At 46.5% G+C, this 20,668-nt stretch overlaps 1 protein-coding gene across 5 annotated transcripts in view; it reads right to left on the bottom strand.

Annotated features, from left to right (window-relative positions):
* Positions 1–20,668, bottom strand: part of LOC110387226 (tetraspanin-15-like) — a 39,659-nt gene that overhangs the window by 4,433 nt on the left and 14,558 nt on the right. For all 5 annotated transcript variants that reach the window (XM_021375117.1, XM_021375119.1, XM_021375118.1 and 2 more), the window contains 5 exons: positions 16,549–16,623; positions 13,982–14,077; positions 9,080–9,193; positions 4,197–4,250; positions 3,534–3,650 (listed from right to left, as the gene is read on the bottom strand). In XM_021375117.1, coding sequence (XP_021230792.1) covers positions 3,534–3,650; positions 4,197–4,250; positions 9,080–9,193; positions 13,982–14,077; positions 16,549–16,623 — 456 coding nt within the window. The remainder of the gene's footprint in view (positions 1–3,533; positions 3,651–4,196; positions 4,251–9,079; positions 9,194–13,981; positions 14,078–16,548; positions 16,624–20,668) is intronic.

The following is a 20,668-nucleotide window of genomic DNA, read 5'->3' on the forward strand; positions in this document are numbered from 1 at the left end:
AGGGAAGGGAAGGGAAGGGGTTTCTTTCTCCTCTGAGAAAGAAACTTTTTTAGGCAAAAAAAAGTTTAAGATGACTGTCACCAAGAGAGGCAGATGACAACCTGCAAAATGCACAAAATAGTTCATCTTCGACACTCATACTCTTGGAATCGTAGAGTCATTAAGGTTGGAAAAGACCTTGGAGATCATCGATTCCAACCATCAGCCTGGTGTTGTGAGTCCCATCTCCACACCATTAGTGCTATCTCCACATATCTCTTAAATACCTCCAGCGACATGGGCTGCAGCACTTCCCATGTCTGCCTCTCTGCTGATGCAACGCAGCAGAATGCTTTACTACTCTGCAGCTGCTCCCAACTAAGAGCTTTGGAGATTGATGAAATATCAAAGTGAAATGGAAATAGAAACAATTTACTGCAAGTCTGCTGCACTACAGAGTCAGTAGATATTAACCCTTGGAGATGACCCACCAGAGATCTGATTTTTAATTGGACTTGTGTTATTTTCCGCTCCTTTAGGAAGGAGGGAAAAAAAAAGGTTTGAAGAGCCTTTTTTATCCCCTTATTTCTTCCTTATTATGGTGGCTATTTCTCCATCTTGCTAAGAAGGATTAAATGCCATCGGAAAACATCCTTGGCAAAGATCAGTGAACAGGAAAGTTGAAGATGCTTTTCCTAGGGTTAATATAAAAGCTGCTGTGAGACCATCGAGGCATGCAAAGGAGAAAGAGCAAAGCACAAGGTTACATGGCGTATTTTAACTACAAATGCACGTTGCAGGCTCCCTGTATAATCCTGCTAGATGCAGGGAAAGCAGGGAGGCAGATGCTATAAAAACAAATTTAGGTGTTACACTGCTTTCTGCTGAGAAATCCGGGGCTGCTTCACAATTAAACACAAACAGTACAAGGCCACAATGTGAATTTGCCACTGACTGCAGCTTGGCTGAGAAGGGAAAGGAGACAGGATTGTTACCAGAGAATGAAACATAGGAAAAAAAGAGAATTAAAGGTATTCTGCAAAGGCAGAAAAACAATTGAGTTGGTGCATTTATGCTTTGCTCCAAAGCAAGACAAATGAACACAATCAGATCTTCACTCCCCAAACAGTGTTCTTTTCCCCCCTGTTTTCTGATGGCTTGCTTAAAAAAGATGAAGACATGGATGATTTAAGAGTGATCATAAAACCACAGACCACTGCACTGGTCAGGAGGGCAGCTGGTGACATTCCCAGGCAACATTTTCCCTGCCTCCTCGCCTGTCCCATCAGTTCAGCACTTGACAGGGCACATCAGATTTACATTTCCCAAATCCAAAAAGAGACGTTAACATTTGTGAGAAAGCAAAGCCAAGCCTTGTGCTATCGGGCCTCTTGTGCATATATTTAGGAAAAAAAAAACAGGGAAAATCAAAATTTGGTGGTTTCCAACATCTGAGTAAGATGGAAAGCCAGTGTAAGAGCAGTAATTGCCCAGGGATATGCTCCCCAAGGGCAATCTATGGCAGTCCAAATTTTTCTTGGGTACTTCCTTCTGCATAAGAAGGGCCAGAATATTGGTTATCCCAAACAGGAGCACAAATCTTGGGCTCTTGGATGATATCAGCCAAGTTCAAAACTCCACTCCTGAGCAGCCCTTGAGCTGCTCATCATCAGAGGCGAGGTTAAAATTTGATCCTAAGGAAGGCCACGCTTTTAGAAAAATTGGCCAAAACCCAAAACTGTACTCAGGATGCGGATTTGGGTCCCAAGCTGCTCACTGGCTTGCTGCAAGCTTTCCATCAAGGTGGTTTGCAGCTCTTTTTGAGGCTAAAATAAGTGTATAGTGAAACACAACAAATGCCCAATGGCCAAAGGCGAGACACGTTAACACGTTTACCCAAAGCTCAAGGCACCGTCCGCTTGCCACATCAACAGTGCTCTCTTCGGATTGGCAATTCAAGGACAATATTCTCATCCTGGCTTTTCATTGGGTTGAAGCTGTATCTGGGCTAACAGCTCCTGGCAACGCAGATGGCCATTTATAACTTAATTCCCTCCAAAACTTGACAGCATCAAATCCAATTTATATTTAAAACCTGGAAGTCACAAGCAGATGGGAAGAACGACATTCTTTATCTGAAGAGCATTTAAGGGGTGCCAGAAAAATCACAACGCTCGCTCGAAAGCACTTGATATTCATCAAGGCTCAGCAATCCTTATTGCCATCACTGGTTTGTCTCCCTGTCCTTCCTAATTAAGAGCACCATGTTGGCAGGTTAATGCATAACGCAACAGGCAGCTCCTGTAATGGGCTCTTGACATCCTGCAAGGCAGATGGAAGTGGTCGCCTCTTTTATGGTATTTTCTCACCCCATTTCTGTGCCTGTCGTGTTTCCTGTTGGTAGCACAGCAGAGGTTCCATTCTCATCTGCACACTGTGGAGATGGCACTTGATAAATGTGGAGCGCTGCAGCTAGGACTGGGCAAACTGCTCCCCCACCTCATTTTTTACGTTCAGATCAAGAAAGGGTCCAAATGGATCAGAGGAGCTCAAGAAACATTTAGATGTTGTACAAAGGGACGTGGTTCAGTGGAGAAATATTGGTGGAAGGTGGATGGTTGGACTGGATGATCTTGGAGCTCTTTTCCAACCTTGGTGATTCTACAACCATCTGAGACATCCAGGAGAGTCAGTCCTTTGAAAAATTAGTTCAGTGTGGCACATATTTCCCAAATAGCTTCTACTTTACTCAACCACTATTCTATACATCACTGCAAGTGGAAGACCAGGAAAAAAATGTAATCATTTCACCCTCATTGAGATAAAACCCCATATCCAGAAAGCATCACCAGGTAACTCCAGTGGCAAACCCAAAGTTATATCCAAGGAGTGAAAGAGAAAGCTTTCTTGTGTGAGCCTTGAAAGAAATAAATAATCATCATAATAATAAAAGACTTAATCAGCCCCAAATCACCATGGTTCTGTTAAAGATAATTCCAAAAGAGCTAAGAGATATTCACAACATTGCTAGCACAGCGCCAACAGTGTTCCAAAGGAATAGCCCCCACTGCAACTCAAAATTTCTCTCCATATCCAGCATTTGTGATGGAGAACTTAATTACCTGTGCTGGAAATCTGCCTGGATCCTCAGGCATTGGTAATGGCCAATGATTTAAACACGGATTTCACGATGCATGGAAATAGCTGCTGAATTTATGATTATGGTTTCTTTTGGTTAATATTTATGCGCTATTTGAGGAGAGATGTAAAAACAAACGCAACATGATTTCTGGGCTATCACAGGCATGTCTTGCTTTTAGACGTTATTACTTGAACATTAATTAAATGTAGGAGTGTGCTACAAGACAGCCAGCATCACAGCAGTAAATTGTTAATTTTGCTAAGGTTGCTCTAGAAAGTGCTGTTACATTTCCCACTCAAGACACAGATCTCAGATATAAACACAGCAGGGAAAACTACTTAAAAACGAATTATTTGCCTCTCCCAGAACAGAGAAAGAAGCCAAGAGGATGCTGACCTGATCCGCAACCTACCTGGGGAAGCAGCAGGGAGCAAACAATGCTCAGAGTGGACTCAAAGTTATCTTTCAGCCACAGCCCGACAGCGTGGATGCAGCCTCGCACGTGGATGACGTCGAGCAGTTCCAGGCGCTGGAAGGAGGTTGAAAAGAAGCAATGCAATCAGAATTGAGGTGTTTAGGATGGGCTTGCTCCGTTCTGCGAGCCGAAGGAGTGCCATGGCAAGCGTTCGGGAATCCATTTCGCAGATTGGACTTATTTTCCTGGGTTTTCTTGCCAAAAAACAGTCCCTTTAAAGCCACAGTCCATCCTGTGCCTTTCTGCTGTGTCGCAGTCCTGCAGTAACCCTTCACAATCGGTTCTACCACCAAAACACAAGACTCAGGGCCAGCGTTTGCTGGGACTGACCAAAGAGAGCTCATCACTCCCCAAAAGGCCCCACCAAAGCCTGTATACACCGCCCAAACGTGCCGTGTGCTCACACTCTCCAAGCCCATGCAGGGCCTTGGGATGCTGGTCAATATAAATAAAAATAAATTTATATACAGCCTCACCAACAGCTGTCCCTATTGGGAAGAGCATCCCATTGCGATGCAGAGCTTCAGGTCATTTTAGGGGTGTTTTGAGAAGGGCTTTACAAGCATTTCTTGTACAGAAGAAGGAAAAAGCAAACATTACCTCTTTATCGAGTGTCCTGTATCCACACAGGGTGTTAATGACTTCTCCAGGGACCTGTAAACAGAGATGGAGCAAACTTGGGCTGGAGGAAATCAAAAGCAACAGACAGGAAATAATGATTTTCTTGAACTTTCCCCCCTCAGCCATTTCAGAGGATGTTTTTCCTCATCTCTTGTCCAGTGATTTGAGCTGGGACCACCCCCATGTTATGTGAGCACTGAACAAAGCAGCTCTTTAAGATGTTCCCTTGATTTTCCCCTTGTTTAATTCTAACCGCCTTCTCTCACATTTTTAGCTGTATCTCTCCTTCACAAAGGGAATTTCACCAGGATTAAACGTATTTGGTTTTCCAGAAACCAAAGGGGAATTTCCCCAAAGCCTCCCAGCACTTTGGGGAGAAACTTAAGGACTTTAGACTCCGAGTGCTTAGATCATTGTTGGCCAATGAACGCATTTCAAGAGCTGCAGCTAATGAGAGAAATCCCAGCCAAGCGCTGCTGTTCAGGAGCTCTATAAGATTAAATCAGCCCAAATTCCTCTGCTTCCATCAGGATGGAAGGGGTACATTTCAAATGGGCTACAGCATTTTCTAATGTCAGTTACAAAACCAATTCTTACTCTCAATACTCAATGCTCCCATGAAGGGCAAAGCCAGGGGGTAGCTCCAGCACGTCCTGAGCTAGTCAGTTATTTGCACCTCTCAGGACTGATCTTCTGATGTTGGCTTTTCATCTGTTTCTGGCTTATTTAATTAGGCAAACAGCATCTTCCATAATGCCGGGTATTTCTAAAGGGGCCTTGTATCCATAAAATAAGAACATGCTGAAATTATCACTCTTTCAGAAAGATGGCTTTGGCAACCAGCAAAAGCTCCTGGGCAACGAAACAAAAACTTCCCGTGCTTTTGGAGGCACAGAGATGAAAAAGAAATGTGCACATTTAGGGGTAAATTATGTTTTCCTGCAAGACACAGCATAAAAGAAATGTGCACTTTCAGGCCCCAGCCATAAAGCTGTAGCTTGTTCCTTCCTGTAATTGGCAGGGAAATTATCCCGGTGATGCTCTACCAAGAGCATCTGCACCTATCGACATTACTCACAAAATCCCCTCTCTCATCACTTCAATTCTATGATTCTATGATTCTAAGGAGACTAATTAGTCCTTGTGCCTATTAAAGGTTTGCAGGGAAACCCAGATCGGCAGCAAAGCACCCGCTAGCATTTCTGGGATGAGGTCTCATCCTAGGTTTGGCCCATGAAATGGAGAATATGGGTATGGAGAATGCGCAGTGCTCTTATTGCCATTGCCAGTAGTGATACAAAGGAACACGTGCATGATTGAGGATCCATCTATTTCATTTGCATTAAAAACACAGAAAGAAATTCACAAAAACCAACAACCCCCCAAACCACTGTTCTTGGCATCTTTCAGCTGGCCTTGCTTCTCAGATGTGGACATCATGGGATCCTTACCGGTGTAAGACCATTGCTTTCTACAGGGCTCATCCATGTGAACAACATCTGGCTGCGGCACAAATCCCCACTCGTCTTTCTTGCATCAAATACTGAACGGTTTCTCAATCACCCCCAGTCCTGCCCATCTGTTTAAGTAATTCCCTCAAGAACTTGTATTTGGGCTAAATGCAGAAAGGAGAAAAGTGATGCTTCAGTTTTGATCGATTTTTTTTGCCAAGATCTTGCATGGAAGCAAAGGTCAGAGCTGAATGGATATTCCTAACACAAAAACAGGCAATAGCCCTTATTCTACCTGAATTAACTTTGATGCATTCAGAGGCCACAAAACAGCAGCAAACACAGACATTTTAAACCAACCAAGGGCAAAGGGCTGTGATCCTTGCATGCTTCTTATAACTAATTGCTTTTCCCCAAAATCCTGTGCCAGATGCCACCGGTGGCAATTCAAAAGGAGACAACATGCTTGGCAGAGGCACAGCTACCCTGCACTTATTCCACAAGAATAAAAAACTGGAAAATCATTTAGAAAATGCATTGGAAAATCATTTAGAAAAGAACTCAGAGATGAGGATCCCATCTCAGCCCCCTAAGTAGGTGTATATTTGCCCATTCCTTACTCCTGGGTAGACCTTGGAGATGAGACTCTTCAAAATAGCAAGAGAATTTTTGGAGGATGTCTGCTCTCATTAATGCAACTCAGCATGCCCTGGGAGATGCCCATGGGGATGCAATACAATGCTTTGGAGGGATTTGTAATAGGAAAAGTCTCCCCTTGGAAAATGGGATGGTTTTAGGTCTGCATTCAGTGACAGGTTGACAACACATTGCAAACAACCTCCAAATCCACGTGTCAGGCTCCTTCCTCCAGACAAGCTCACAAAGTAACCACTCAGACAACCAAATGAGCAGTGTACCAGGTCCAACAAAAGCTCCCAAGCTGGACCTCCCACTTTGAAGGGGCACGCACAGAAGGAACATCTGCTACATGGGATATTGTTGTCTTGTGTTGCCTTGGTTTGTAGGACTGAATTGAGAAGCCTCAGAGCAGGAGGAATGATGAAAAAGCTGTCTGCTTTGCTGGCGTTCACTCTGAACATGCACAGAGGCAGCTAAGCTGTGTGACTCGATCCTATCAGCATCTTTTGCTCTTCCCATAATACTGCACTTCCAAACAACATCTTCTACACCCCTCTCTTTAAAACTCAAAGGTCCACTGAATCCAGCGAGTGCCTTGCTCTCCATCTTTCATTCATGAAGGCACACAGGGAGAAGAACAGCATGCTGTTGCATGAGAAGACAAGGGTTTGCCCTACAGACTGCTGCCCTTACAACTGGTTGATACCAGGGTTATACACAGAGGAGGACAACGGTGGTTCATCTCTGAACCAACACAGCCAAATTCCATCCTCATCCCATGGTGCTTCTCCCACCTTCTCAGCCTGCAGGGATAACTTCCATGACAACTTTGCAATTTCAACATAGATCTATGTATAGAGCCATGCTGGGGCTTACACAAGATGCAGTAATGGGGTGTCTGACTTCCCATAAAACCTCTCCACCTGTCAGAGACACATTCACAAGCTTTAATTGTTGAAATTTGTGCACAGGATTTGCCATGGGCTTTCCATCCCAGGGGCTAGGGCATCCTCCAGATCTGGCTCATTAAAGTGGGAAGCCAAAAATCGCCTACTGAATCAACTTTTTACAAGTGTAGACAGTGATAGGAGAAGGGAGAATGATTTTAAGCTCAAGGAGGGAAGGTTTAGATTGGATGTCAGGGGGAAGTTCTTTACAGAGAGAGTAGTGAGGTGCTGGAACAGGCTGCCCAGAGAGGCTGTGGATGCCCCATCCCTGGAGGTGTTCAGGACCAGGTTGGATGGGGCCCTGGGCAACCTGGGTTAGTACCAGATCTAGAGGTTGATGGCCCTGCCTGTGGCACGGGGGTTGGAAGTTGATGGTCCCTGGGGTTCCTTCCAACCCAAGCCATTCTATGATTCTATTACTTATCCCACTCTATTAAATATCTGTGATTTCTTCCATCTCCGAAACAGTTTGCCAGGCAAAGGAGTTTTGTTTCCCAAGTTGTCAAAAAACCACAGGGAGCGTAAAAATACTGAAAAATGCACTTGACTTTCCCCAACACATCCTCACTAGTAATAAAAGGACAGGACATGAATTTCTAATCCCATCTTCAGGAGCAGACAAAGATCCTTAATCAACGCCCTGATTAGAGAAAAGAATGATTTCTGCAGCTGATTTGCATGTCAGCCTTTCACTGCTAACAAAATGTATAAAAGTTCCCCTTTTTCCATTAAAAAGATAAATAAAGAGGCCAATAACAATGCTAGATTTAAGATACATGAAAGTATACAAGCAAGTTCTGCACAAGTTCAGAGCTGGCCGAGTGATTATCATTCCCTCAGTACTGCAGTCCTCCAGAGTAATGCTCCAGGGGTCCAGGGATCCATCACTGGTGTTAAAGACAGGATTATGCCAGTAAATTATTTTCAGCAATACTGATAGCATTTTAAGCCTCTGCAGCTGAGGATATTTGCACTTTTTCTTGCCCAGCCCCTGGCTGCTTGTTCACAGCATGTGGACAAAGATTGATTGCAACAAGGCGGATGGTTGTGTGGAGCAAGATGGTGTCAGAGCACTTAGCTCAGTCTCTGCAATGCTGCATAGGGGACTATTGACTTGCAGCTATTAAAACCAGCAGAAGAGACCTTTGTGGCTCTGCAACAGCAAATACATCCAACATTCCCCCACTGCTCCTCGTCCCAGCTCACAGCCTGGCAGCAATGCAGCCTTGCAGCAGCATTTGCTCATGAGACTTTGTAATTCAATCGCACAAGGGTGGCTTTTTCCTAAGCTCTTCTCATGTCTCTGCTTACAGCAAAACCCTCAAAACCTCCTTGTTATGAGCAGACGCCAGCAAACACGAAGCCCATACTGCTCAACTTAGTGGCAGCTAGCTGAGAAAAGCATGCCATTGCACAGGAGAGCAAAAGGAAAGGGCAACAGCTGATGTCAAGCCACGCTGAGACGTGGCCAAGTCCATTTAAGATGCTGCTCTTTGCCAAACCATCCTCCAAACCAGATGTAATATCTGACAGTAGTTAAAAAGATGGGAACTCAGCATCTTGAACAAGCTCTTGGCACAGCACAAATGCAATACATAGCCCAGTGCTTTGCTATTCACCCTATATTAAAGCAGCAGAGCCTACCAAAACACAGTGCAGCCCGTATGGATCTGTTTTAATTTCTTTAGTGTTTCCTGCTGACGCTGTCCCAAACCACTTTTCAAAATGGCATTTTGAAGCAGTTTATGAGAAGCCAGTGCAGAAATCAGCGAGGAGATGGGATTTTGCTGAAATTGAGGCACTTTCTGTGCCTTGGCTGCTTTACCTTCCTGATGCAGCACGTGTAGGGCACGCCGCATGCAAGTGGTCCGCTGCCATTGCATGAGTGGTACAGGTTAACCTCCCAGTCCCGGTACTCATCTCCACCACAGCAAGAAAACTGCAAAAGAAGAAAAGGAAGCAATAAGGCACGGAAATGAACAAAGCATGACGTGTCCAGCCCATCAGTGCATCCCCTCCAGTCTTGTATTGCGTGTCTGGTGCTGCTGGTATTAAGAGATCCCCGGTTACTTCTTGCTTTCCAGAACCCTAAGATGGAAGTTGAAGATACCATGTTAAAAAACCAATCAACCAACCAACCAACCAACAGGTGTTTAGTTGCATTTTAGAGACATGCAGCAGTTAGAGGACTGTGCACGCATGTGTCGGAAGCATTGTGGCTTTCACAAGCCCAGGAAAGATGAGAGGCTCATTCATGCTTTGCTGCAGCTGATTTAATTACAGGTGACTAATCCATCCTATTCCCAGGGCATGCAGGAGAGATGCTCTTCCAGTGCCTTGAATGAATGCTCAACTAGTTGGTGCTGTTTGGCAATATGCTAATAAAACTCCACGGTCTAACAGCGATTTCTCTTCCCATCAGGTTAAACTAGAGATCAAATGCTGCAGCTACATACAAAAAAAGCTTCTTTTTCTTCTGTTTGGGCAAGAATAATAATAATAAAAGTTTAATGAATGTCATATTCTGTTCTCCACGGAATAAAAGTGGGCTTAATATAGCTTGAGTCATCCCTTCTCTTGGTAAACAAGCTCCAGTCTTAACAATTTTCCCCCTCAAAAGAAAAGCCTGGAGTGGGCAGCGGAGGTGTGTGTGTGTGTGTGCTTGACGAGACAGAAAGGGTTTTCCCCATTTCTTTTAAGCACAGCAGTCTCCAAGGAGCAGTTTGCAGGACAAGTTTAGCTCCGGGACCACCTGTTCCCTTTCCTGCAGATTGCTGGCAATATTTGGCCAAGGGGAGTAGGAAAAGACACCAGCTCCTCAGGTTGGATTTAAAACTAAGTTCTAATCTCCTGCGTATAATTCCTCTATTGCTTCTAATGCCATCTGTGTCAGAGAGAGATGAGCTTGCAAAACAAGTTCAGGAAGAAGGGAGGAAAACCCCCAAAGGAAGATTGGATATTGCTGCACTACTCGATATTCTAACGCTGCAAAGAAGTTTCTTCCATTTGCTTTTCTTGCAAAAATTGACACAAAATCCTTGTTAATGAGCGCTACCGACTGTGGGATTGCTCCCCGGGGGGGTTTCTTCCCTGCAAAGAGAGCCTTGGGCTGCACTGCTGTTGTGCCTGGATTTATTTCTTATATGTTGGGACAGACCTGGGTCTGTGTTTTACTTTCGTTGGGGCTTCCAGAGCTCAGAGAGGGATAACGAGCAGAAAACAACAGAAGAGCCCACAGAGGGAGCCTTGCAGGCTGCTTTGGGAAGGGCCATGCGGGCTTATCATGGCCAACACCGTTGTCCTGTGCAATGGCCTCAGAGCAACGTGCTCGAAGGAGACATGCTGGTGGGAGCTGCCTTTCATCTTCCTGAGAGAGAGAAAGCAGGAGGTGTGCAGGCACAGTGCCTTCATCCCCCTGAGTCTTGCTTTGAGTTTGGAGCTGTTCAGGTTTGAGCGCGAACCGTGGTGCCACCGGCGCTTTGAAATTCAAATCCTGGCTTTTGAACTCCCCCTCTCCCACCTGTGCTCAACAAACCACCAAAAAGAGACAGAGGAGGAGTGGCACAGAGCTGCAGTTCGTCACTGGCAGCAAATTGGGGCTTCTGACTCATCGTGGCCTCCAACCTCACGTCCCCGTGCTGCAAAGGGCAGCAGCTCAGCACAGATGAGTAATACAAATGGAGAAGTATTATTTCTTACGGCCAATTCATTTTAATACTTGCCATCTCGCAGGCAGACAGAACAAGTCGGTCTTGGCAGGTAAACCCATCTCACTTGAGCAACAATGATAGTATGTAAAATATCACCATCCCGTGCTTCTACACACCACTGTTATTCAGGACAGGACTGCCATTCCCTGTTGTCTCTACTGGCCAATACCAGTTTAAGCCTGTGCATGCATCCAGTGTGGGTTGAAAGCATTGCTTGAGGGAGGGTTTACACAAATTTAAATCCTAAGGAGCACGGCGTGGTTCTCCCTGAACTAAACCAGCTGTGTGCCAGCAAACCTGCGAGCAGAAGAGGCTTTGGCACAGCAAATGGCAAGGGTAAGTAAGAAACAGTGGTGACAGGGTGCTTTGAGCTTGCGTTTTGATTAAAAAACACCAAGTTTGGGTGCAGTCCTTCATGCTGGCTACACATTTTCATCATCCCAAGGTGAACCAAGCTGCAAAGACCCCAAAAAACTCCACAGGAACCACCCCCATCCTTTATGGGAACACCACCGTCAGCTCAAGCGTGTTTTATGGAACCCAAGGGTTGCTGAGCTGCCAGAATGCTGCCATTTCTCGTCTCTGAAAAGCAGTTATGCTTCTGCATTGCTTCTCCCTGCTCCTGTCCCTGGTGTGATGGGATGGTGCCTTTCAGTTGCTGATATCGCTGCTGGTTCCTGGTTTGCAAACGCTGTGCTAACACAAAAGCTCACAGCAATGAGATGCACATTCTTGCAAAACTCCTCTTCTCGCTGGAAGAGCAAATGTGCAGAGACTTTTCAGCAACACCAGAAGCGGCCACAGCTTCTAAGCACGGAGGGAGACTCTGAGATGAGTATCTCCCATAGGAAATCTTAATAAAAAGTCATGTGAAGATGTCAACAGGAAAATATCATAAAAAGGGGCTGAGATCATCTGATAAGTGTCTGATCTTCTCTTGGTTGGAGACACAGAAACCTTCCTGTAAAGAGCTCCTGCTCCTTGAGGATGGCTCCAACATGTACTTTCTGATGGCTCATGGCAGCATCCATTTATCTTTCATACAGAGACAGAGAATTACAGTATCCTCCCAGAGGGGTTGGAGCCAAGCTTTAGAAAGATAAAGATCTTCCCTGAGATCTCTCAAGCCTTGAGACCTTCAGAGGGCTCCCAGTCTTACCAAAGCATGTGGTTCAGTAATGATGGCTGCAAGAGTCAGAGGTGGGTATTTACAGAGAGGGGAATGTGGAGGGCCTTAAATTTCACCTACATCAAAGGAGCTCCATGGGCTCCTTCAAAGCAAGAGGTAAAACTCACGTATTTGTGATGTTCCCATCCATTATGAAAAGAGAAACCAGGCTGAGGTGAGAACATTAATCAGAAGGCAGCTCTGCTGGCAAAGCCTGACTCCTTTCCCCACAACCAAGCTGTGAGTGTGCAACCTCACTGCGATTTCTCCCTCTTTCCTCTCCTAGATCTTGAAGTTTTATTTTTTCCCCACTTTTTTCCCTCAAAGCATTCACCAAATGCTTTGAGCAAAGTGCTCCCCCTCTTGCGATAAGATTTGCAATGGGCACACCAAACACCCTCCCTCAAAACAGGAGCAAACCTATATTCCCCAAATTCCCAGTTCCTCACCAGTGCTGGAAAACAAAGCGATACGTTAGAGCCAACCATGCTTGTCTGAACAGGGTAATGACTTCAAGTCTGACCTTACAGAAGGTTTGTGAGCTCTCTGCTGAATGCAGGTGTTGCATGGGAACAGTTTCTTGGGGAAGGGCTAGCATGGCAGAGTTTGGTCCATAACCTGTTGCTGGCAACGCAACTCAACCACCTGCCTTGATCCTGTGTATAACTTAGGGATTGTGTGTCTGAGAGGCACCGTGTCAGGGATTGATCCTTCCATTTGGATTTTCAGTGCATTTGGAGGGATGCATCATGTCCCTGTGCACTGCAGGGGTGTTGCACTTGATGACCCTTAAGGGTCCCTTCCAACTCCAAGGATTCTACGATTCGATGGCCATTGTTTTGAAGCATGCCTGCCTTGGGTTTTGCGAGGTGGAGGGGAGGAACAGTGGAAAATAGGGACAGGGAAGACATTTTAATTTGATACAAAGTGTGATCAGCAGAAATCTCAAAAAAACTACACAGTGCATGAAATATGAGGCAACAGCAGCCAAGGCACATAAAAAATTTGGCTCAAAAAGAAGCGATAGCTGCAAGGAGAACAGTTTATTGACCTGAAGGTTGGCCTGAGAACAGGGGACAGATGTTGCCAAGCCCTGGCAGCCTCTAAGCATTAGGTGCCATGCTTAATAGATGCGCAACCACACAATTAAAGAAGCTACAGCAGAATGGCCAAGCCCCAGAACAGGCCTGGGTGCAGATTAGCCCTGCTCTTGCATGTCCTTGGGGCAGCTTGCTCACAGTGCTGCCCGTGGAAAGCTAGGAGCTCCTCTTTCCTCCCAGCTACCAGGAAAAAAGAAATTATTGGCAATTTTCCCATCAAGTCAAGTGCTTGCCTGGCTTGATGACACATCTCAAAAATAGTTATCTAAGGCAGCCCATCTGCAGTTTGGGGTAACGATCGAAGAGCTTTCAGGAATTGGGCACTGGTTTTCTACTGGCTACGGGAAATATAAATATCCTGGTGAGGTCTCCTTGCCACAGCACAGAGCTGAAGGGTGTTTTTGTAGCATGCACCAGGAGAAGGTGCTTCCCAAAAACAAGAGGGCTATCAGCAACTGCATGGAGGTTAACACGGGCAGCGGGGGATTCTGCAGCTGGGATGGGGCAGCGCTGGGTACATGTACAGACTGGGGGATGAGAGGCTGGAGAGCAGCCCTGGGGAAAGGGATCTGGGGGTTCTGGTTGAGGGCAAATCAAATCTGACCCAGCAGTCTGCTTCTCCTCCAGTGAGGCACAGAGCGAATCACTCGTTACACTTCCCATCCACAGCACTGCAATATACGCTTGAAAAGCTTCACAACGAGACACCCCCCGCCCCCATATCTGCCTCCCTCCCTCCAAAACCAAACCTTTTCTTGGACAAAATCCAAAATGTTCTTGAAGTCAAGGTCATCATAATAGTGCCGAATGCCCTCTTGGATGTTAGAGTGCAAAACTGCATTCATCTGGGGACAGAAAATATACAAACACATCTCACACTCGGAACAGGCAACAGCACAATATCACAAACTATGGATATGGTGCAGAGAAATCTTTTCATAGCAAGCTTTGCTGGCTGTTACTAGAATGAGAATCTAACTCCCGTGCTGTCCCAGTGCTGGTTTTGGGGTGTAATTCATCATTTTTGAGCTCTCTGGGTTAGCAGCATCCCATAGCACCTTTCTGTTGCCTGCATGCTACAGACCCATCATCCTTCACCCACCTTAGTTCTCCTACGCGCTGCATATTCCACTGGATTATTAGGGTGACTTCTCTCGCTTTGACAGCTCCCTACAGACCTCCAACCCCATCATCTGACTGAGTTTTCACCCCTGGCAGGGGGTGTTCTGCAGCTGGAAGAGCCCAAACAGCCTGTGATAGCCAACACCACCCCCAGATGTGCTGCACGTGAGAGTGGAGACCTCATCAGAGCCCTCAATCACTGCTAATCCCAACAAATCCTCCAGCGATACAGCTGTGCCCACGGAGGCAGCGACGCGGCTCTGCGAGCTGTATGTGTCTCCGAGGGCGCTTTGATGCTTCCAATTAAACGCTAACCAAATGGAAAATGCATTTCACAGATGCACGGGAAGGTGATTTGTGAGCTGGGAGCGGAGCCTCCAAATGTGCCATGCAGAGCATGGTGAGGGTTTGCCAGTTTGCTCCCGACAAAGGGCCAGGCTGAAATGTGAACGGAGGAAAAGGGAACGTTTTCTGAGTGAGAAGGCAGGGATGAGAGGGGAAGAAAACGTTGTTCTTCATAATTCACTCTGACATGAAAATTAGGGGTTGGGCAAACTGGGAGCAGGGAGAAGAAGACAGGGAAAAGAAGAAGAAAAAGAAGAAAATGAAGGCATGTCAGAGTGGGAAACAAAGCCTGCTGACAGCGAGGGATCAGGTAGAGGAACTAAAAAAGCCTTTCAGAAAACGCTCCTGCAAAAACTGATTCAAATGTTGCTTCCTGCTTTTCCCAGCACAACAGGCAATGCCTGGGTTTCACTGCTCCCTGCTTCTTTTCTCCCCAGTGGGCTCACCCTGCAACCCCATCACCCTCCCATACGATCCCAGTCTGGGGACGGCGTCTCAAACGGAGATCTCAGCTCCAAGTGCTGGAGATAACGCTGCAGGGACCTCTCCACTCACCGTGCTTCAAGGACCCCAAATGTGTTATCTCTGATAAACCCCCAAACCATCTGCATATCGACAGAGTGCATTTCAATACTCAGGAGTGCAAGGCCACTATGCTCATTCCTTGTCACCTCCCCCCTCCCTCCCCCCACTTATTTAATACAAAACCCAATCAAACCTCTTTGACTAGCTTGATAAACATTGCTCCAAATGCAGACTTGTGCCTCCTCACAATTAATTTTAGGTCAAGTGGGTTCATCACTTGTTGGGTCTCTTTTCTCTCCCCGCTGCTGACTAATTTCTAACTAGGTTTTGATATTGCCCGTTAGATTTAAATTAAGGGATGATTTATGCACTAATGGTTTTATTCATCCCCTGGGTTCTACTGCAAAGCTGTGATCCCCTCTCCTGCTGCACAGGGTAGTGCTGAGTGCCAGTACAGGGGGACAAAGGCTGAGGGAAGGAGCAAAGTCAGCGATTTCGTGCCATTTTCCATGAAAATACAGCCACCATGTACTGTGCCAGCACAGATTGATTTCTTTTACACGGGAAGGACTCCAGTGCTCTGATTTTCCTTACAGAATCACATCTCCCCACTGGTGCCCTGTCACCCTGCATCTCTCCAGGACTGGAGGTTTTGGGAGAGCTCTGGCAAGCTGCTGGGTGGAGTTGGCTGCAGCATCCATTCTCCTTCACTGCTTCCCTTCCACTTTGGGTCCCACCAAACCCAGCCCATCAGCCTTTGCAGGTTTGAAAGCATCAATTTGTTTGTGCAAAAGGGAATTGGTGTTTAGAGCCCTTAAGTATGTTCCCTTCAGATGTTGTTCTTCTGCATATCCCTTGATCCAGCAGAGGCAGAGATTTGAAATTTAATCGTATGATTGATTACAATGGCAAAATAAAACTGAATATAGCATGGTTTCTTCAGCAGAAGGTGGAGAGCCAGGAATACTTCCATTGGAAGCCTTTGCCAATCTCGCTGGTTCAGCTATAACTCAAACCTGTCCTTGCACACGCAAGCCAGCAGTTAATGTAATTGAGACAAGGAACTTAATGAGTCCTTGGGAAAAATAAAAGCAGAATAATTTTTGGCTGGGAGTCTGCATGGGAGCTGCCACTGCTGTAGGAGCTCTGGAGTGCAAGGCGCAGCCTGAGAAGAGCAAGAACAACCGACACCTTCCATTCTCAGCTCATAGGCAGACATTTACCCGAGGTGAGAAGGAAATCTCCCCCCCAACACACGTAGGGCTGCAGCTTGCCATGGTGCTAAGCCAAAGAGCAGCTCCTCTGGCCTCCCGATGGCACTCACCTTGTTTTCAAAGATGATTTCAATGAATATCAGCAGCAGCTCTGTGATGAAGATCACCAGAAGGACCCAAAAGAACTGGAAAGAGACAGAGAAGGATTAGCCCTGCTCCAAGCCAGGCTGAGTCAGCTGCCAGCAGTTAGCTGTGATATGGGAGACCTGGAAACCAAGAGATGCTCAGAGACACTTAGAAATCAGATCATTTCATTACCATCTCCCCAGGGAGCTCCAAATCTCTTCCAAAGATAACAGTCCTAAATTTGCTCCCACGTAGAATGAATGGCAGGAAGGAAGGATGGATCAAAAAAAGAAACCAAATGCAATTTGGATGGCTAAATTCTGCGTGGGGAAAAAGGCAAAATGGATGCAGTGGAAGAAAATATTTCCTCTGGGTGGATATAGGTGTGCAGAGAAATGCCAACACCTGTTATGATGGGATGCCAGTCCTTGGCTGAACATTGATGTTTCAAAGCCAGGAATCCAATAGAGAGTTCTCCATCCCCAGGGCAGGGCAGTAACTCATGTCTCTGACAGACTGATGGTGGCAAAATAACCTGATCTGGAAATTAGTGTCCTGATGAAGCAAATGACTTCACCTGGGAGGTCTGATATTCCTGCAGCCCACGCTCCCAAAGCCTCAGCCCTATCTGAGAGATCCCACCAGGGACTGTGCCCAACTTTGCAGAGGATGGAGAGCAAAGCACTGCTTGGCTCACATGCACTGATCTCCCCACTGCTACCTCCCTCCGTGACTTTGGAGACTCGCCAATAAAAGGAAGGTGGAAAGTTACCATGGTAACCAGTTAAAAATCCAAACACAAATGGAAAAAAAAAAAAAAAACAACCACAGCGAGTGGAGGTAAATTATTACCACAATATTCACTTTGGCCACTGGTTTATTAGCTGAGCCTAGTTATAAAGCAGGCATTGCATGGATCTGCGTGCTCAGAAATTACTTGCCAAGTCAGTGAGGCTAAGGCACCCCTGCAGCAACACCCCACCTGGTGCCAAACCCCAGGCTGCAGGGTTCTCATCAGCCACCCCTGCCTGAGTTGTGCACCGTGCTTGCTTGCTAAGAGCCAGCCAGCACCATCCCACTGGAGAAGCAGCACCGCTTTTCCCACCAGCTAAGTCAGCCTATAATGGGCCAAGTTTAATTAGGCAGGGAATCCTGTAACTGAGGCATACAATTGACCAAACACCCATTGCCCCATAGTCAGAGACAACACGGCATGCATCTAACCCAATGTGAAAGAAATTTGATTCAGCAGGAAGCCCAGGGTGGTGCAGTTGAGTCTCCCTCGTGTTTTGGCCATTGCACGCTGCACACCAACTTCTTTATCTCCCACCCTATCTCCTTCCTGTGGTCTGCGTTCCTGCTGCACAGCTTGTCAAGTCAAGACATAAAAAGCAAGATTTACGTAATCTAATCCAGCCTGCTCTGCGCTCATTGAAATCAAGGCTAATATTTCATATCCAGGAGTCTTGCCTGGTTTTCAGACAAACGCGGCCGTATTTTGCATAAGTCCATGGGATGTCAGCTGTACCTGGCTGTTTAGAAAAACGATTGCTTTCAAATACTTCATCAGATGAGGTTCACAGCTATTAAAGCCCTTTGCTTCCAAGAGAGCAGAAGGTGAATGGATGAAAATGAATGAAAAGTGCAAGCATTACTCGGGAAGACAGACACAGAAAGGGAGAAGCTGGCAGAGGCTGACTGTCATTCCTTCCAAGAGGCAAAGTGCAAACCTGGGGGGTTGTGCAGGTGATGCCCAGCTGCCCCGGGGCACCATGCACCATGTCTCTTTGCCTCCAGAAAGACCAGCACTTCCCTTATCACGTACAGAAGGTCAGAAAGCAGCCACAAGCCCCATCTCCAGCACGAGCCTTGTTCAGCCCGAGTGAAAACCAAGCAGTGGCTGAATGGAGCGGGCAGACCCTTTGCTGACTGCGCTCACAAAGCAGAAAGTGCCTTTTGTTGTTGCTTTGCTATTGCTTTCCCAAGGACTGCAGCAACCATCAGTAACAGGAACACGTGTGCAGGGGCAAAAATGTTGTCAATGTCTGTGATCATCCCTCTAACTAATGCATCACAGCCTTTGCTGCCTGCCAGTCCAGGCATGAATAAAACAGCATTTTTCTTCCTTGAAAAGACCCCAGTAGCACAATGACTGAGCAAAAACCCACCCTGAGCAGCATCTAATCCTGCCTTGAGTTGCTGTAAGTTTGCGGCAAGCTAAAATAGAATAACCATAAAGCAAATGGGAAGAAAAAAAAAAGAATCACAAAGCAAAAGCAGTGTGCTGAGGAGCTATTTTTCCCTCCAGCTCCGCAAAAATTTGCCCTGTGCATTGAAGCAATGGCACAGGGTAAGGGAGTGCTGTGCCTCCTTCCAGCCAGGTGCTGCACTGCTGCTGCTGAGCAAACAGAGGGGTGGGGAAGGGGCCGGAGGATCTTGCCTGCTGCATGGTATGAAGCAAAACGCAGCATTCACAGAGAGAAAATAGCCCTAAAAAAACCCTCAGCTGCCATTTTATCTTGCTCAAGATGTCTGGCAAGGGGAAAAGATTCTCAGTTGTTGTTAAATTAACACTTGCTGCAGCCAGCTCCCTTGAAAGAGCTCATCGCCTTGCATAAGCGATGTGTGGGCTGTCCAGAGCTCTCCCTTCCCACATAGCCTCTAAGTGCTCTTTCTACCATCTCCGTGTGTCAGGTGGGATGTCTTGCTGCAAAGTTTGCTCTCTCAGAAGCTTAAAGAACACCTGAAATTCTCGGTTGGTTCATAGCAAACACTTCTAGACGTGGGATGGACCGATAGCGCAGTGCAAACCTGAAAGCTTTTCATTTCCAGAGCACAGGCATCACGCAGCCATCTCCAGTTTCCAGCTTAAACACACCTACACAGGGGCAGGAAGGATGGCCACAGGTCAGGGAGTGGGTGGGTATTATGGGAAGGCTGGATGCATCGGGGTGAGGGATGAGTGAGCCACACAGGGTTTTATTTGGGAGCCAGCCTATGGAAAGCGCCTGCAGCCATGGATGGAGGCAGAGCATTGCTCCTTGCTGCTGAGCTCTCAAGCACTCTTATGGCCATGGGAGGCTCAAACCTGCTGAGCCTGAGCGTGACCCAAATGGCATGTGGGATGGTAGAGGGATGCTCTGTTTGCCAGGGATGTTGAGGGGAAAGGACGCAGCCACAAGGATGGGAGAGAGCTCCTGGAGCAACATGGAATAGAACCGTAGAATCACCAAGGTTGGAAAGGACCTCCAAGCTCATCCATTCCAACCATCCACCTATCACCCATAATTCCCACTAAACCATGTCTCTCAGTACAACATCTAAATGTCTCTTGAACACCTCCAGGGATGGTGATTCCAGCACCTGACCACTCTTTCAGAGAAGAAGTTTTTCCTAACATCCAACCTGAGGCACAAGAGATATCTGTAAGGTTTATTTAATACAGGCACCCTCAGGGATCAATTTATCCTTGTTACAGGCACCATTAAGCCCCCTGTTGGAATAGGTCTGTGATGCACTTGCACAAATACGTCTCCAAATCTTGTTTTTGTCCATTTCTATATTTGCTTCTCAAGGGAAGGAGCTAAGTCAACCCACTGAAGCCCATACAGGGAAAGGGTTGGGATCTACTAACACCAACAGCAGGTAGGCAGGGGATGGAAAACCTGGATTCATTGCCAAGAGGAAAAGGAACTCATGCAGTTTACCTTCTCTCCCTGTGAATCACAATCTGGGGGGGGCTTACACACACGAGTCTGCAGCAAGGGCATCTGGAGAGGGAAATGGTTATTCCTTCTGAGACTTTGCAGAGCATCTTCTTTCATAGAAAAACAGCAATAACCCTTTCTGTCACTGCAGTGCCTGGGATGCTGCTTCATGCAAACCACAGTGTTTTAGTTACAGGACATGCAATTTGCTCCTCCTGCCCCTCTGCCCATCCACCTAACTGGGTTTCACACGTGCATTTGCCAAGCTTTGAGTCAAAATACACATTTCCTTTATGCTTCACCACCCAAAAGACCAAGAGACTTGTCTTCAATCCCCGGGGGGCTGGCAGCCATGTAAAATAATTGGCTGGGATGACCCAAGAGCCCCAGGCACACA

The sequence above is a fragment of the Numida meleagris genome, chromosome 21 (assembly GCF_002078875.1).
Source record: "Numida meleagris isolate 19003 breed g44 Domestic line chromosome 21, NumMel1.0, whole genome shotgun sequence".
Classification (NCBI taxonomy): domain Eukaryota; kingdom Metazoa; phylum Chordata; class Aves; order Galliformes; family Numididae; genus Numida; species Numida meleagris.